Source organism: Callorhinchus milii, unplaced genomic scaffold, assembly GCF_018977255.1.
Source record: "Callorhinchus milii isolate IMCB2004 unplaced genomic scaffold, IMCB_Cmil_1.0 Scaffold10, whole genome shotgun sequence".
Taxonomy (NCBI): domain Eukaryota; kingdom Metazoa; phylum Chordata; class Chondrichthyes; order Chimaeriformes; family Callorhinchidae; genus Callorhinchus; species Callorhinchus milii.
Window position 1 is genome coordinate 19,092,629 of NW_024704751.1, and position 17,997 is coordinate 19,110,625.

Below are 17,997 nucleotides of genomic sequence, written 5' to 3' on the forward strand. Positions count from 1 at the left end.
AGTTGCTAATAATTGTCTTTGCATATTTCTCATTAACTACATTGATTGAAACTGTGCCTTTGACGATTATTATTGTAAAAAATTAATAAAGATCAATAGAGCACGTGGACTGTGTGAGGGTTTCTTAACCCACCTTTCACTGTTCTCCTGATACAGTAGGCAGGGTGATGAAGATGGAACGGGTAACATGGCTTCTCATAAGGTTACGCAGTGATACATTGTGCAATAATATGGCGACCTTATATCAGTTTCTTTAAAGTAATATATAGTTGGATGTTTTCGAAGGCAATGGACAGGTGAGGAGGTGATCGTACAGATCAGCCGTGGGCTCAGATTGGTTGAGGTGTCACCTTACCTGACTGGTTCAGTTGAGTTGTGCTTTTGCTCCACTGCGAAAGGCCAACAATCGCCACCATTTTGGCACCGAGGCTGGACCTCCTCTTCTTGATGCCCGTCTGCACGGTGGCATCGTTCTGGGTGCTGTTGGCTTTCTCCATTTCGTACATCTCGCCGCTTATGCTGGAACTCCGCACCACGTTCCTGGCCGCTGGACTCGTGCCGCCGTTGTACATTTTGTCTCCTTGAAGCGGACCTCGTTCTACCTTCGCTGCGGCTTGGGTCTGTGGCCTTTCTGTTAAACAGAAAAGAGTCGAAGGTGAAAGTTCACAGTTTGTATAAAATCTCTCAGTGTACGCTCCTAGTAACAATATGAAGGTTATTAATCTTATAATCCTTGCATTTGATATAGTGCCTTATCGTGTCTTTGAGACGTCTCAAAGTGCTCCACAGAATACACTGTAAAGTGAATTGACTGTATATTTTATGGGCAAAACATCTTCAAAGGAGCAACCCAGGTGAAGGGCCAAGGGGCCAAGGACACTGTCTTGTTTTCAACAGTAGGAACAACAACAACTTAATAATAATAATAATAATCCTTGTATTTGATATTGCATCTTATCACATCATCAAGACTTCTCAAAGTGCTTCACAGGATACACTGTGAAATGAATTGACTGTATTTTGTGGGCGAAGCTTGCATTTACATAGCTCCCTTCACACAGGGTAGCTAAAAGGAAGGAGGAAGAGTGAGAAGAATTCTGTGTTTGGGAAGAGAAAAGGCGGAAAATTCAAAGAAATGGCCCGTATTGGCACAAAATAAAATAGAGAAAGAGAAACAAGAAAGGTCGAAAACGTGTTGAAAAATCTAAGGTGTCAGAACTTGAAGCTAGATGACCAATTTCTTATTCAATTGTTAAAATAAAACAGGTAAAATAACAGCTTTGCACCAGGGTGCTCTCGAGTCGCTATTTATCCATTTGACAACAACAACAATTTGCATTTATGTAGTGGCCTTCACGTGGGGTAGCATCCCGGAGGACTTTCTGTAAACATCACAATAAACAGTACAATCAAGATGCCAGAATTCTCAGCGAGCAGGTGAGGAAACAAAGAGATTTAAATGAATGGACAATGAGATTGAAAGAGTAAACCTATAGCAATACATAAGGATGCAACAAGACAGTAGAACAAGAGGACACAGGGCAACTTCAGGACCTATACCAGGAAGTTTTCCTTTGCTTAAGAGTAATTAACGACTGCAAACGTCAGCAGGAAAGGTGGTTGAGGCCAGGACGCTGGGACTCATTAAAAAGCAGAACTCGTCAAAATCACTGATGCTATGATAGGGCAACAGTGGGTTGAGATTGGATGAGCCAAAGGCTATATCACAAGGTCCAAACAAAGCTTGTGATCTTATGATATATCCCTGTGGTTACATCACCTTTTCTCATTAGGGAAGGCATATATCTGAGTGGCCAATGGCAAAGCACTTTAGAACTGCATTGTGCCCATTGTAAAACACACAGTAACTTCCTCTGTATCTCAGAAAGTGCACAATACACATTCCTGACCATAATATAGTGTTAGTTCCTTTTCTAATAAAGCAACAACGCTCCTTCCATAACTCACTGCTGTCTCTCTGCACATAAACTCTGTAACACAACTTCGTATATTACATAGTGTTAGCTCCCTCTGATAGAAAACACTAGCAAAAGCTCTCTTGTTTGTTTGTGTCTGTTAAGAGATAGATCTGTATGTATAAAATGTTCAATACAGTGCCTAGCAGTGATTTATAGGTTTAGTTGTAAGAATAACATACCCATAATTTAACATTCTATCGTAACACATAATTGGCTTCTTCTATACAGAGTTTGCTCTGTGTCAGTTGTCTGAGTTGTATACACTGTGCAATGGACCTCACTTCACCTCCCTCTCTTAGGGGACGTCCTCCCGACATGAAAGGCGCTATACAAATGTAATCTTGTTGTTGTTGTTGTCTCTTCTCGGGTTTTCATCCCTTCGTCCTGGGCTGAGTCTGCAATTCTCCCCCTTCCCCTCCACAGCACTGTACAGTGCCTTGTCTACACTGTTGGGTTTACACCAAAAACCTGGTTGTGCTGACCAGTAAGACACAAGCCTGATCATAGCCCCAGTAGTACAGAGGAGATATTCTCAGACCTGGTACAGCACAGAATACGCTGTATATCCCCAAACACTCAATGCTAGACAAACTGGTTAGGGAAGGACACAACAGTCAAGACTTGAGAAGAACCAGTCTTGGATTTAGTTTTGATTGCAGATCTCTTCCAATCCCTCCGACTTGCCCCAACTTTCCCATCTTCAGGTTGCACCCAAAGACCTTCCTTTTTGACCTTGCCCACAGTCAACTCCCGTCTCACCCTGGCTCAGCATGGTGCTCCACCATGGTCAAGCGCTCTGAGATGCTACCCTGAGTAAGGGGTGCTATATAAATGCAAGATGTGTTCTTGTTGGTGCAGAAATAGTTTGACAATCGGGTTAGTGACCCCAACAGTGTGGTCAGGGGGGGGTTATTTCCAACCGCCCCCCCCTCCCGCTAGGTTAGACTGAACGACCTGGTTCCCAACGTTCCCATTCTTCATGAAGTAGGAAATTGGATCAAAGAGAGACACAGTTTCATTATCTGCAGCACTGACAGAGCAAGACACACAGAACCATGTCTCCAATTCTGCTTCAGGCGAACATCACTGTCAAATTACTGAAAGGTGGATCACGTCAAATGTTGACTCTCATCGGATGTTGGGCCACTGTAAATGTCAGCTTTCAGTTCAATAATTTACTAATGGAGAAGAAGTTTTATCTAATGTTTACCAAGGTTGTGCAAGAGATTTTATTAACTGATCATAATCATAATCCTTGCATTTGTTATCCTGTCTTCTCATGCTATCACAATTCTCAAAATGCTTCACGGCATCCAACTCGAAAGTACTACAGTGAAATTCAGTTAACTGAATACCGATTGAACAGTTTGGATTGTTCAATAGAATTTAGAAATACCAAACCATTAACACACCTCATCTAAATAATTAAATAACTTTCGCTGTCAAATTGAGTATTCGTTTAACAGAATTCCACCGTATATAGAGAACCAGTATTTACTAGTAAAGGAAAGACTGTATATTTTGTAGGTGAATGTGGCAGCTAATTTGTATACTGTACAGCAGTGTTCAACAAACAGTCCTGAAGTGAATGAGCAATTTTATCAGGGGATTGTTAGCCAGGACACTGGGAGAATTATACAGAATTATGTACATTCTGGAGTCCTGTAGCTCAGTGGTTAGAGCACTCGCTTTGCAAGTGAGAGACCTGAGTTCAATTCCAGGCAGAGGGCGAAACCTTGGGCAAGTTTCCTTACTCCACACGCCTAATAATAATCCCTCCAAAACTAAAAACAATAATTAAATTGGTCATTTTCAATCTACGACTGTTTGTGGGACATTGCTGTGCGCAATTGGCTGCCGCGTTCGCCCACAAATATACAGTCAATTCACTTTACAGGGTGTTCTGTGAAGCGCTTTGGGACGTCCTCCCGACGTGAAAAGCGCTATATCAAATGCAAGGATTATTATTATTATTATTACATAAAATGTTACAGTGCAAATCAGGTCATTTAATAATAATAATAATCCTTGTATTTGATATAGCGCTTTTCACATCGGGAGGACGTCCCAAAGCGCTTCACAGAACACACTGTAAAGTGAATTGATTGTATATTTGTGGGCAAACGCGGCAGCCAATTGCGCACAGCAATGTCCCACGTTTGTGTTTAGTTGTAGATTGAAAATGACCAATTTATTATTGTATTTGGCTCAACTATCCATGCCGGTGTTTATACTCCACATAAACCTGCACCCCTCCTAATCCCCTCTCTCATTCCCCTCTATTTCCTCCTCCCTCAGGTATACACAGCTCAATCCTCATTAAAAACTCTATCTGTTTGATGCAGTGTCTAAAACATCAAAATGTCTCAAATTACTGCCAAGTGTAGTGACTGTGCTTTTGTGGGTAAACACAACAGCTAGCTTTCCACGCTGCGGTGCTAATGACAGCCATGTGGTGACCAACCACTTGATGGATTGTTGGCCAGGAACCAGGGCAAATTCCCTTCTCTTTTCAAATAGTGCCATCGCCTCCTTGAAGACAACCTGAACAGCAGACCTTGGTTAAACACCACATCTGAATTGTAGTGTCAACCTTAACTGTGAGCTTAAAGTCCCAATAAAGTCCCACAGCCTTCTGACTCAGAGGCACAAGTGCTATCGACGAAGCCAGCTGATGGTTACACAAAACAGTTCTCATAACAATCCTCGTGTCAGATGAAGAGCCTACAATGTCAAAATGTCTCAAATTACTGTCAAATGTAATGACTGTGGTTTTGTAGGCAAATACAGCAGCCTGTTTGCCAACAGCATGGCTCAGATGCAGAGAAAAACCTCCTCCACACCACTCAACCCAATAGTCTTGTCAAGCCAAAGACAGGGTTAGATGATGAGTAATGATCCCACTACAGTATCCATACAACGTGAATTAATAGCTATATTCCTAGGGTGAAATATCTCTTTACCACATCAGTCATTATTTGATTTCTTTGTTATTTCTTTGTTAGCTCAGTAGTTAGAGCACTCGCCTCGCAAGCGAGAGGACCCTGGTTTGATTCCCGGATATATACAATAATTTGGTCACTCAATCCACGACTGTGATGGGACACTGCTGTGCACAATTGGCTGCCGCATTTCTCCCACAAGATACACAGTCAATTCACTTTACTATATTCTGTGAAGCGCTTTGAGACGTCTTGAAGACAGGATGAGGTGCTATATCAAATAAACATATTGTTAGTATTATTATTACTCGTTCCTGCATTCTAGTAACCTCAGCAGGACCAGTATTTATTGCCAGTCTCTATTTGCCTTGACAAGGAGGTAGTGGACCTTCTCCTTAAACCACAATCTTTCTGATTCAAATTACGCCATATTTCTTCCTTTCTCCCTTCTCTTTTCCAACAGTTTCATGGTATCTTTAACATCCACCCACACAGGGTTTAATGTCTCAACAACAACAACAAAATGACACTTGTATCGCGCCTTTCACATCGGGAGGACGTCCCAAGGCGCTGGACAGACAGAGTTATGGACCTGAACTGAGGGTCGGGATGGGGGAAGGGGGAGAGCAGGAGGGGAAGCAGGGAGACGAAAGCATAGTCGAAGAGGAGGGTCTTGAGGTGGGTCTTGAAGGTGGAGAGGGAGGGGGCGAGACTGAGGGATGGAGTTCCAGAGGATGGAGGCGGAAGGCCCGCCCACCGTTATTGGAGCGAGCGAGGCGGGGGACGTGAAGCAGGCCAGAGCCCACTGAGCGGAGGGAGCGAACAGGGTGGTAGGGGTTTAGGAGATCAGAGAGGTAGGAGGGAGCAAGACCATGGAGAGCTTTGAAGGTGAGGACCGGGATCTTGAACTGTATCCTCTGTGCGATGGGAAGCCAGTGGAGTTGGGCGAGGATGGGGGTGATAGGATCGTGGAGCCTGGTGCGGGAGAGGACACGGGCTGCAGAGTTCTGGATGATCTGCAGCCTGTGGAGGGAGGAGTTGGGGAGGCCGACAAGCAATTAATTTGCAATGTCGAGCCTCAATGTAATGAAGGTGTGTATGAGGGTTTCGGCAACCTGCAGCGTGAGACAGTGTCGGAGCTGGGCGACGTTGTGGAGGTGGGGAAGGCAGAGCGCAATGCGCAAATGTGGGGTAGGATGGATAGTTGAGGGTCAAACACGACCCCAAGGTCCCGGACTGGCTTAGCAAGGTGGAGTGTGCACTATGGATAGTGATGCTGTCAGTGCCTGAGGTGTGGAGGCGCTGACGTCAGCCAATCAGGAGGGCCTCGGTCTTGTTGACATTCAACTGAAGAAAGTTAGCTCTCGTCCAGGACTTGATGTTTGACAGACATTCTGTCAGGACAGCAGTGGTCCTGGAGTCAAGGGTGGAGGCAGAGAGGTACAGTTGGGTGTCATCCACATACATGTGGAAGGTGACCCCATGTCTGCGGATGATGTCACCAAGAGGGAGCATATATATGTTAAAGAGGAGGGGACCAAGGACAGAGCCCCAAGGAACGTCGCACGAGACAGTGCGGGGGCGAGAGGAGAAGCCGTTTGATCTGAACCAATCAAGGACAGCGCCATGGAGGTTGAGGTGAGAGGCGGTGGATTAGGATAGAGTGGTCAACGGTGAAAACAGAGGGAAAAGCCATGCATTCTAGCAATCAAGACTGGACTGAAATCCAGATTCCAGAGATAAACAACAACAACAAATTACATTTGTACAGCACCTTTCACTTGGGGAGGACATAAAACAAATCAGAATCCCATTGCATATGTAAGGTAGAGCCTTGTTTCTATGTTTCTGTGTAACTCTTGTGCTCAAATGTAATTTTGTTGTTGTTGTTTATTGCAGCTCCAGTCTCATTTCTTGGTCAACTTGTGGAGTTTCGTAATTATCGACTCTATGATAATATCCGTTACTCTCACTGCTCTTTTGCACTCCCGGCTCTGCCAACTCTGATCTGGAGATGTGTTAACAGATGGATTCAATGTGTTAAAGATTTCCAAAGCGCACATTTGGGAACAAACAATCGGATCAAAATTCTGTTAGTCGTATGGTGCTTAAGTTAAAGGTGTCCAGACTATGGTGCCATTTTGTACTAAAACATTAACATTGTGATTTTTCAATGTTAAGCTCTGGCAGGAGCCAGGCAACAGTCAATCAAAAGACATTTTCAGAACAAGATTGTGATGCCAGTTTAACAGCAATACGTGGCTGAGGTTCTGGATGGGATTAGGCACAGCACTTCTGGTTGTGCACGATTTTAATGGAAAAATCCCATTAGCAGACAACATCACCAAAGATTCTCTATGTAACCCACCTGGAATTTCATCCCGCCTGTGACACCATTAGAAAAGAGAAGGAGTTTCTCCCAGTGTTTTGGCTAACTATTCTCCAGCTAATTTGATAATCTGCAACATGGCTCTTTGTGGGGTATTGATGCATGCAAAATTTCACTGCTCTTGATTTGATAATGCTTTAATGTGATAAAGTGCTATGAAAAGGAAAGCTCTTTTACAAGTAGAGTGGTATTTGGGAGAAGTTAAAGCTGTGTATGGAAAATGAAAAGGACCTGGGGGTCCTGATTGACGATAAATTGAAGCTCTCCCAACAATGCTCTGTGGCAGTGAGTAAAGCAAACCAGATGTTGGGATGTATCAAAAGATCAATAGCAGCCGAAATAGTGGGGTAATCCTACCACTGTATAAATCATTGGTGAGACCATACGTAGAGTACTGTGTACAGTTCTGGTCGCCGCGGTACAAAAAGGATATTGGAGAAATTGAGAGGATACAGAGGAGGGCAACCAAAATGATTGAGGGAGTGGAAGGACTGGACTATGAGGAGTGACTAAGTAAATTCACGCTGAAAAAGAGAAGATTGAGAGGCGACATGATTGCTGCCTTTAAGATTCTAAAGGGACAAAACAATATAAATCATGACAGGCTTTTTTAACTTGTCCCAAATAGTAAAACCAGAGCCTGCGATTGAAGGGGGTAAATTCAGAATGAATCTACACAAACACTCTTTCAGTGAGCGAATAGTGAACCTGTGGAACAGGCTCCCTTTTTCTTTTAGGAAATAATATTATGGGATACAGTACATAGGTAGTTTGGGACATATGTGAAGGTGAACGAGATGGACCTTGGTCTTTTTTCATCTAGCATTTCTTATATTCTAATGTTTTTATGTTCTATGGCATCTCTGTGCCACATAATTGTGTGTTTAAGTCTAATGGAGTCAGTTATGATTGGGTCTCCATCTCTTGTTAGAATAGCTCTCCTTTCATTATCATCTGTTGCTGCTTGATTACCACAAGTCAATATTACCTCGGGATCAGAGACACAGTTGCATAAACAGCCTTATTATTGATCAGGTGGAGGTCTGCTCTCACTGACAGGGATTGAAGATTCCACATTAATTAGTTGTGTCTCAATCAAGCTCCCTGTAGACAGGAGGACACAGCCCAAAGGATCTGGGCTCTACAGCAGCCATGGAATCAGGACTGTCTGTAAATGATAGAATAGGGGCACAAACTATGCAGAGCAACCACCAATCTCAGCCCATATTGTCCACATGTCCACAGTCTAATCCTGCTCAACGTGCTGGTGAATATGCTAAGGAAGCCATCTTAAGATAACCAGCAATGTTCAAATTGTGTTCAATACAATAAAAGTATTAAATTCGATAGCAGTAGCATGAAGACAAATCTATAACTCAAATTGTAGCTATCATTTTGAAATTGAACAGGTCAACAGAAAGATAAAGCACATCCTTGCATTTGATACAGTGCCTTTCATGTCAGGAGGAACCTCGAAGTGGTTTTACTATAAAGTGTAGTATGCATTTTGTAGTTGAACAGCTAATTTGCGCTTAGCAATATCCCTCAAAGAGCTATTGAGTCCACATATATTATTTGGGGGACACCGGGAGAAACTCACTCCTCTTTTCGTAAAGTGCCATTAAACGGATCTTTAATGTCCACTTGAATAAGCAAATAGGACCTCGGTTTCATGTCCCATTCAAAGGGCAACCCCCAGTATTGCATTGAAATGTCAGCCCAGACTACATTAGTTCAAAGTCTTGACTGAACATTTAGGGTGACTAGACCCAGGCACACATTAATTTATTTTGCTGAATATTAAAAATCCAGATAGTTAATGAACATGTGTTTCAATCAGGGACAAATGAGAAGAAGAATGGCTTCCTTCCTATAACTATAATGATAAATAATAATAATCCTTGTATTTCAGTACCTTGGGAAGTCCTCCCAACATGAAAGGTGCTATTGATAAATACAATTTGTTGTTGTTGTTGTTTCTGGTGAAACGCCTTCAATGGAGGACGTTGTAAAGTGCAGTGACCTGAGTGACTTGCTGACCTCCTTAAATATCTGGTCCTGTGCAGCTCAAGATTCTCACCTATCTCTCGATTGGTCCAGCAACCAGCCACGTGAAAAACGTTACACTCACAAATGTATTGCTGTGTGTGGAACATGGCTGCACCACACACCAAGCGTAAAGAACAAACATACCCCCTGCTCTCCCAATGCTGGAATTAGATAATTATTTGGGGAGGACAAGTTTGCAGGATTATGGGGAGAGAGTGAGGGAGTGGGATTGAATTGGGTAGCTCTTTTCAAAGAGCCAGTACAGACACGATGGGCCGAATGGCCTCCTTCTGTGCTGTATAATTCTATGAATTTCGAGCCCTACATTAAAACAAAATCCTTTTTTTTCCTAAACCGAGTGGCCAATCAGTTGGACTATAGGAGCAGCTAATGTGGATCACAAACCCAGAGCTGGTTGCTGAGGTATGTGAGAACACTTTATGGCAATGCTAACGACTTAAGGAACACATCTGTGGATATTCCTAAATGCATTCCTTGTCTTAATTAAAATAAGAAACACATTAAGCAGCACCACAACTGTTACTTCTGTATTTCAAAGCTTCCCCCCACGCACATTCCCCTGCCCCCCCGCCCCTTAAAATGCACACCACAGCCTCGATAGACTCACCACATGCTTAATAAAGATATTTTCACTTTACTGCAGGCAGGTGCAAATGAATGGAGATGACCTGGTTTAGATAATGCTGTCTGGACCTCTACTGTTCATTTAAAATTTCACAATGTAACTAAAGCTTTCTGCTACGTTTCATCTCTCACCGCAATGTGGCATCAGTAATTAAGTACATAGTTTGGCAATGCAGAAAAGTAAACTTAAAATAATAATAAGAATCCTTCCATTTGGATATAACGCTTTTTCGTGTTGGAAGGACATCTCGAAGAGCTTCACCAGACTCACTGTAAAGTGTAGTGACTGCGTAAAATAAAATAGTTTGGTCACTAACATCTCGTAAAAAGTTTCCTGCTGCTGCTTGTGATGAAAAAGGCTCTTCGGCCCATTTGATCAAGAACAACAAAAAATTGCATTTATACAGCGCCTTTCAGGTCGGGAGGACGTCCCAAGGCGCTGGATAGCCAAGTGTTTGCACCCGAGCTGGGGATTGGGATCAGGAAGCGTGGAGAGCAGGAGGATGGGGTTGGGATGATCGAAAGCACGTGGGGCAGAAAGGCTGAAGGCCCGACAAGCAATGGTGGAGCAAGCAAGGCAGAGAACAGGGAGCAGGCAAATAACCTGAACAACAGGAACTTGTATTTATGCGGCATCTATCACACAGGGAAGTGCCTCGGAGCGTTTAGCAATGGCATAGTTTGATACTGAGACGAGGAGAAAGGAGAGATGAATGAAGGAACGGTTATATAATAATAATAATCCTTGCATTTGATGTAGTGCTTTTCACGTCTTCGAGACGTCTCAAAGCGCTTCACAGAATATACTGTAAAGCAAATTGACTGTATATATTGTGGGTGAAACGTGGCAGCCAATTGTGCACGGCAGTGTCCCACAAACAGTCGTGAATTGAAGTGACCAATTTTATTATTGTTCTTTTTTTCTTGAGGGATTATTATCAGGTGTGTGGAGTAGGGAATTTGCCCAAGACTTCACCCTACCGGGAATTGAATCCTGGTTTCTCGCTTGCGAGGTGAGTGCTCTAACCACTGAGCTACAGGACTCCTTCCTAACAAATAGCATGAACTCAAGGAAAATCAGATTTTTGATTGCAACAAAATTTATATTTCATTTTGACTGTTTATATTGGGCGGAAGTCTGAAAGTGCTTCTGACTGGACAACTTAGGCCGGTGTGGGGAAGAACTCGGAGGAGTGAAGAAGGAAAGTGCAAAGTGAATTGATGTATATTTTGTGAAAGAAAAATCTTCAGGTACGATCTGAAGACAGATAAAGGGAAACCAAGGCAGAGGGATTGAGGCAGAGAGTTCCAGAGGTTCAGGGGGTAAGTGGCTAAAGCACAGCCACCGACTGTGGAGCTGAGGGGTCAGGCAACGTGCCCAGCATTCTGATAGGAGCGAAGGAATTAGTGTTACCTCCTCCGATCACTCAGAGTGAAACTGAACCATACAGACAACAGGAGGTCTATGGTTCAATCCCCAGCCCGTAAAGGCTCACACAGTAGAGGTAACAACTTGGCTCAGGTTGGTCGCACTCTCTCATCTGGGTCAGAAGGTTGTGGGTTGAAGCCACATCCAGGACTTGATCTCACAGCCTAGTTTGACAGTCGGATGGATACTGTGAAAGCACAACATTGTGAGAGGTGCCATCTTTCAGATGAGACCTTAAACCGATGTCTGTCTGTTCGGGTGGATATTAAGCGATCCCATGGCAGCATTTGAAAACAGAAGGGACTTTCTCCTGGTGTCCTGGCCAACAATCATCCAGAAAAAAAATGGTCACTTACTTCATAGCTGTGCATAGATTGGCTGTGATATTTGCCTAGAATAAAAGAATAATAAATTGGCCACTCAATCTATGACTGTTTATGCGACACTGCTGTGCGCAATTTGCTGCCACATTTCCCTCCACAAAATATACAGGCAATTCACTTTACAGTGTATTGATACTTTACGCTATTTCAAAAAACAAGCAAGGAATATTATTCTTATTAGTAGTAGTCACTTTATTTGACAGCAATTAGCTGTGAAGCGCTTTAAGACGTTTCAATGTTTTCGGTGCTATAACAAATGCGAGGATTATTATTTTAGTATAAAGATACAATTCATTATCAAGTTCCCTGGTATTGTGCCAGCCAACGGCTGTCTGGAAATTTATCCGACATTTTAAACTGGAAATAAACATAGCAGAAAGTTATTGGTGAAGGAAAACAACAATGAGTGTTCTCAGATTTGTCAATGCCAGGGGATAAGTAAGGAATAAGATTTATGATTGGGAAGCGTGGCACAGATTGCGAAACCATCGAAAGTAAAGGAGCTGTGATTATTTCTGCTGATATAGGTCACGGCTGGTAAATGAGCGAGTGCCAATGTAATGGGTCTGCTTTAAAGATCTCTGGTCACAGTCTGCGAGCAACAATAAACAGGGACTGAGGGATTACTGACATTGTGTAATTCTGCACAGACACACTGCTCGTGGTGCAATTAGCATTCAATGGCATGGAGACTGTTCTGCAGATCAAACGAAATAGAGTGCATTTTGCATTAAAGGAGAGGGAGCAAGAGAGCACACGAGAGAGAGAGAGAGAGAGAGAGAGAGAGGAAAAGAGAGAATCAGAGACACATATATCCTAAACTACCTCTGTACTATATCCTATCATGTTATTTCCTAAAGGAAGACTATCTAATCTGTGTTTGAAAGAATCAACATTTCCTGCTTCAACCCTCTCCCTAGGGAGCCTGTTCCACAGGCTCACTATTTGCTCACTGTAATAGAGTTTGTGTAGATTCGTTCTGAATTTACTCCTTCGATCGCTGGCCGTGTCCTCTGGTTTTACTATTCTGGACAAGTTGAAACAGCCTGTCATGATCTATATTGTTTTGCCTTTTTAGAATCTTAATGGTAGCAATCATGTCGCCTCTCAATCTTCTCTTCTCCAGTGTGAACATGCCCAATTTACTTAGTCGCTCCTCATAGCCCAATCCTTCCATTCCCTCAACCATTTCCTCTGTATCTTCTCGATTTCTCCAATATCCTTTTTTACTGCAGCGACCAGAACTGTACACAGTACTCTACGTATGGTCTCACCAATGATTTACGCAGTGGCAGGATTATCCCACCTTTTGATACATTTTATTTATTGACAATTTATTGTCAATCAGAACCTCCAGGTCCTTTTTGTTTTCCATACATATTATTTTCCTTCCGTTCAAATAATAGTCCCTTCCATCAAAAGAGAGGAAATCAAAAATACAGGCAGAGAGAGGGTAGAGAGTACGTGAGAGAGAGCAAGAATGCATACATTTGTATTTGTGCATGTTAGATACACTATTCTGGTACAACATAGATAATTATTTGGGAGGACAAGTTTGCAGGGCTATAAGGAGAGAGCGGGGGAGTGGGATTGATTTGGAAGCTCTTACTAAAGAGCCGGCACAGACACAATGGGCCAAATGGCCTCCTTCTATGCTGTATGATTCTATGATTCTATGAACATGGATTACATACAGAATACATACATACAAAGCTCCCTGTACACCTATAACATGCACAGTCATCGCACTTTACAATAAATCTTGTGAACTGTTTTGAAGTGTCCTCCTGACGTGAAATCACTATATCAAAAGCGAGGATTATTATTATTATTAGGACATTATACATTTCCCACACGCAGAATCAGATTGGCAGCTCAGTAACATATCAATGGTTTGCTGTCAGCCACATGCTGGACCTGGGTTTAAACTGTTCAAACTTCAGATAGGCCCTTACAACCAATGGACAAAGGAAATATGTTGTTGCTGAAAACATATTTCATTTGTGCAGGGCCTTTCATATCTGGAGAATGTCCCAAGGCGCTGGACAGTCAAGGATTTGGACCCGAGCTGGGGGTTGGTATCAGGACAGGTGAAGGGCAGGGAGAGTAGGGGTGGGAGGGTGACTCCTACAAGCTATATTCGTATAGCGCCTTTCACGTTGGGAGGACGGAGTCAAAGAAACAGGCCTTGAAGGAGGCAAATGAGGGGGCAAGGTAAAGGAACTGTGAGATGGAGTTCCAAAGGGTGGGGCAGAAAGGCTGAAGACCCGATCACCGGTGGTGGGGCAGGCAGGGTGGGGGGCATGGAGAAGGCTGAGCCCACTGAGCGTAGGTAGCAGACAGGTCGGTATAGAGTTAGCAGATCACAAAGATAGGTTTCATCGATAAAGGCTGGGTTCAAACCCAGGCTTGGGGTTGAGTGAGCTGTATGGCAATTCACCTGGAAAACAACAACAACAAAATTACATTTGTATAGCGCCTTTCAAACTGGGAGGACGTCCCATGTACCATTTTTACTTTATTCTTTTTGGGGTGGAGGGATAATATGAGCAGGTCATTGCAGCAGGTTTTATGGGACAGGCTGTTCCTGGCGGGCGTGTTGGCTCTGTTTCTCATCTTAGCTCCCCAACTGGAGTTAAAAATAAATCAGAGGAATTAATAATGATTCTCGGAAAGGTCCTCATGCTGAGCAACTCCTGGACTGCTTTTAAATGTCACCCACAGATCTTGCAGCTTAGCACCATCCCAACACAACATCAGGGTTTGTCCATTGTGGACTTAATAAGTGATTTCCAATAAACTGGAGGTCTATAAATTAAGTTACTCCGCGCTCTTGGACTCCTTTCCATCTGCCTCCAGTAAGGATCATTCTTGGAATGAGAGACCCCTGTAACAAGCAATAATCCCACCCCCCCAACAAGCTCCCTCCCTGTCCTGAAGATCTGTGCTCCAAGAAACAGCAGATGGGACATTGGTCAACCTTCTGACTCAAGGACAAGAGTGTCACCAATTGAGCCAGAATGACACAAATTTGATTCTTGCAAATTTGGGACTTTCGTCCCAAAAATGGGGGAGAACAATCTCAGTGTTTACACTCTTTATATGAAGTTAGATTGATACTCTGGGACTCAGAAACCAGCTTTGTAATAACAATAATTTAATTTATTATTAATTATTAATACACATTTAATAATAATAATAATCCTTGCATTGATATACCACCTTATCACGTCTTCTAGACGTCTCAAAGCGCTTCACGGAATATACTGTAAAGTGGATTGACTGTGTATTTTGTGGGTGAAACACGGCAGGCAATTGCGTACAGCAACGTCGCATAAACAGTCGTGGATTGAGTGACCACATTATTACACTTTTTTTTGACACACGGAATCCCATCGCAATGATCAAGCCTCCAAACTAGACATATATGTGTAAAAAATTCAGCCTTATACATGTATTTAAGCACAAAGAATGGCAAGCCATAGGAAGACTTCCCCAATCAATTGCCTTTTACATTTCCATTTCCATGGAAATTGTAGTCAATTTCCTAAGGTTTTATTTACCAGGCGACCAGCAGCTGGACTTCAGGAGCTGTTGTATGAATCATAGATTGGGAGCACTGCACTCATTACTGAGGTGTCAGAAGACACCGACACTAATTAGTCGGGAACAAATTTGCAGCATTCCTTAATAAATGCTTGTGCCAATTATAATAATAACAATAATAATAATAATCCTTGCATTTGATATAGCGCTTTTCACGTCGGGAGGACGTCCCAAAGCGCTTCACAGAACATACTGTAAAGTGAATTAACTGTATATTTGTGGGCGAACGTGGCAGCCAATTGCGCACAGCAATGTCCCACAAACAGTCGTAGATTGAAAATGAGCAATTTATTATTATTGATGCGAGCAATGCATTAATGCATTAATGAATACCCAAAGTGTTGCTTCATATTTTTTCTTTTCAAATAATAATATTAATCCTTGCATTTGATATAGCACCTTATCATGTCAATCAGACGTTTCAAAGTGCTTCTCGGAATTTACTGTAAGGTGAATTGACTGTATATTTTATGGGCGAAACACGACAGCCAATTGTCGTACAGCAATGTCCCCCAAACAGTCGTGGATTGACTGAACCAAATCTTTTAAAAAGCATTTTTTTACATAGAGCTACAGAAATTTACAACACAGATGAAGACTATGCAGCACATGGTGTCCATGCTGCTCTTTTAAGAGCAATCCTTTCAATCCCATTTACCTGTCCTTTCCCCATACTCCTGTAGTTGACTTTGTTAATATGAATAGCTGCTATGGATACTGCCTCAACTCCCCCTCTCAGGAGGGCATTCCAAATCCGAACTACTTTAGGTGTGAACAAATTCTCCTAACCTGCCCATCTGCTCATTTGCTAACTATCTTAAATTGATGGCCTCAAGTCAATGATTCACCGACCAGTAAAAATAATTTCTCACTGTCGACCACTCCAAAATCAAGTGGCTTTCAAAACTCAATTTGCAAAACCTCTATCAGTTCCCCTTCATAATTTCAACTACATCTATTTATAATAAAGCTATGATGGATTCTACTTCGCCCGCTATCTTTGGTCGGTGGTCTCGGAAGCCCAGTTCCCGAGTCAAGTGGATTCACAATACTCCAAGGCACTGTTGTTGACAGACCAGCCAACCTGTTTCATCCTTGTCAGTAGAGCTTGGGAGTGGTGGGGGAAGACAGATGAGGTCGGAAATTCTGCACCCTCAGCTCCTATTAACTCTGCAAGCCAATGCTCTAATAGATATGGTTGTCCTAGCAGGATAAACAATTGGAAGCTTGCCAGATCATGTTCACAATGGTTTTAGCTAGATAAACCCACAAATTATACAGTCAATTCACTTTACAGTGTACTCTGTGAAGTGTTTTGAGACGTCTCGAAGACGTGATAAAGCTCTATATCAAATGCAAGGATTATTATTATTATTAAAAACTCCTGCGGTATGCCAGCACGCACTCTGGGGACGCCAAGCCTAGCCGTCCTGTACCTAATGCTTTCTGGATTTAGGTAGGTAAGCACAATGTCTACCTCCAGGGAGAGAGTGCACATTCCACTCCAGACACAGGGCAATTTGTGTGGGTGGCAAACATATGTGGGACAAATTTGGCTTTGGCTGCAAGGGTTAGTTAACAGGAGCCGAGTGGAAATAATCTCTGTCCCCATCACAGTAAAATCTGCCAGCGTCTTCGGGAGATGAAAGACCACTCTGGTTTGGATAGAGTGGGTTTCCAGCTGACCAAAAAATATACCTTGTGCAAGGAAATTCTCTCTAGGGGTCTGGGTTTTTTTTTGTAAAATGATCTTAAATTCATACCAACTCACCAATCAGTGGAAATAGTTTCTCCCCGTTTACCTTATCAAATCCCTTAATGTGTGTGACTTGCCAGAGAATAAGCCCACTAGTTTAAAGCTTTAGTCATTGATACGCTGTGACATTTTTTTTGGGGGGGAGGGGGTTTCTGATAATAAAACAACAATTTGCATTTATATAGATAGTGCCCTTCAGTTTTCAAAGTGTTATTGGTAGAGGAAATAATCTCTGTCTCTTCTTCCCCCTCAAGCTACGCAGTATAAAAAGCCCGGTTCATGAGAGCTGAGAATCCAACACGTCTGCAAATTGGTTTGGATCTCGCGCAATGCAAAGATTAATTGTGTAATTTACTTAATTGAGATTCAATCAGCCGCACTGGCGATTCAGCCCCTCTCATTACAACAAGCACCTGAGCAGCTTCTCCCACTTCCTTATCTTTCAATTGCTTTCAGAATTCCTCTCTCCTTCCTCCACTGCAGTGCAGAGACCCAGAATTCCACCGAGTCTCAGTCTGTGGAACCACGTTGCTTCAAAATTGTAAAGATAAGCATTTTTAAATTGGTCACTCAACTCCACGACTGTTTGTGGGACAATTGGCTGCCACATTTCACCCACAAAATACACAGTCAATTCAGTTTATAATATATTCTGTGAAGTGCTTTGAGACCTCTCAACAATGTAATAAGACTCTACACCAAAGCAAGGATTATTGTGGAGTCCTATAGCTCAGTGGTTAGAGCACTCACCTCTCAAGCGAGAGACCCAGGTTCGATTCCCAGCAGGGCGAAACCTTGGGCCAGTTTCCTTACACCTAA

The 17,997-nt window shown here is 42.8% G+C and overlaps 1 protein-coding gene across 1 annotated transcript in view; it reads right to left on the bottom strand.

The window, feature by feature from the left end:
• The window catches only part of rims3 (regulating synaptic membrane exocytosis 3), an 82,234-nt gene that overhangs the window by 48,994 nt on the left and 15,243 nt on the right, over positions 1–17,997 (bottom strand). The window contains exon 3 of the mRNA XM_042338725.1: positions 356–631. Coding sequence (XP_042194659.1) covers positions 356–572 — 217 coding nt within the window. The 5' untranslated portion in view covers positions 573–631. The remainder of the gene's footprint in view (positions 1–355; positions 632–17,997) is intronic.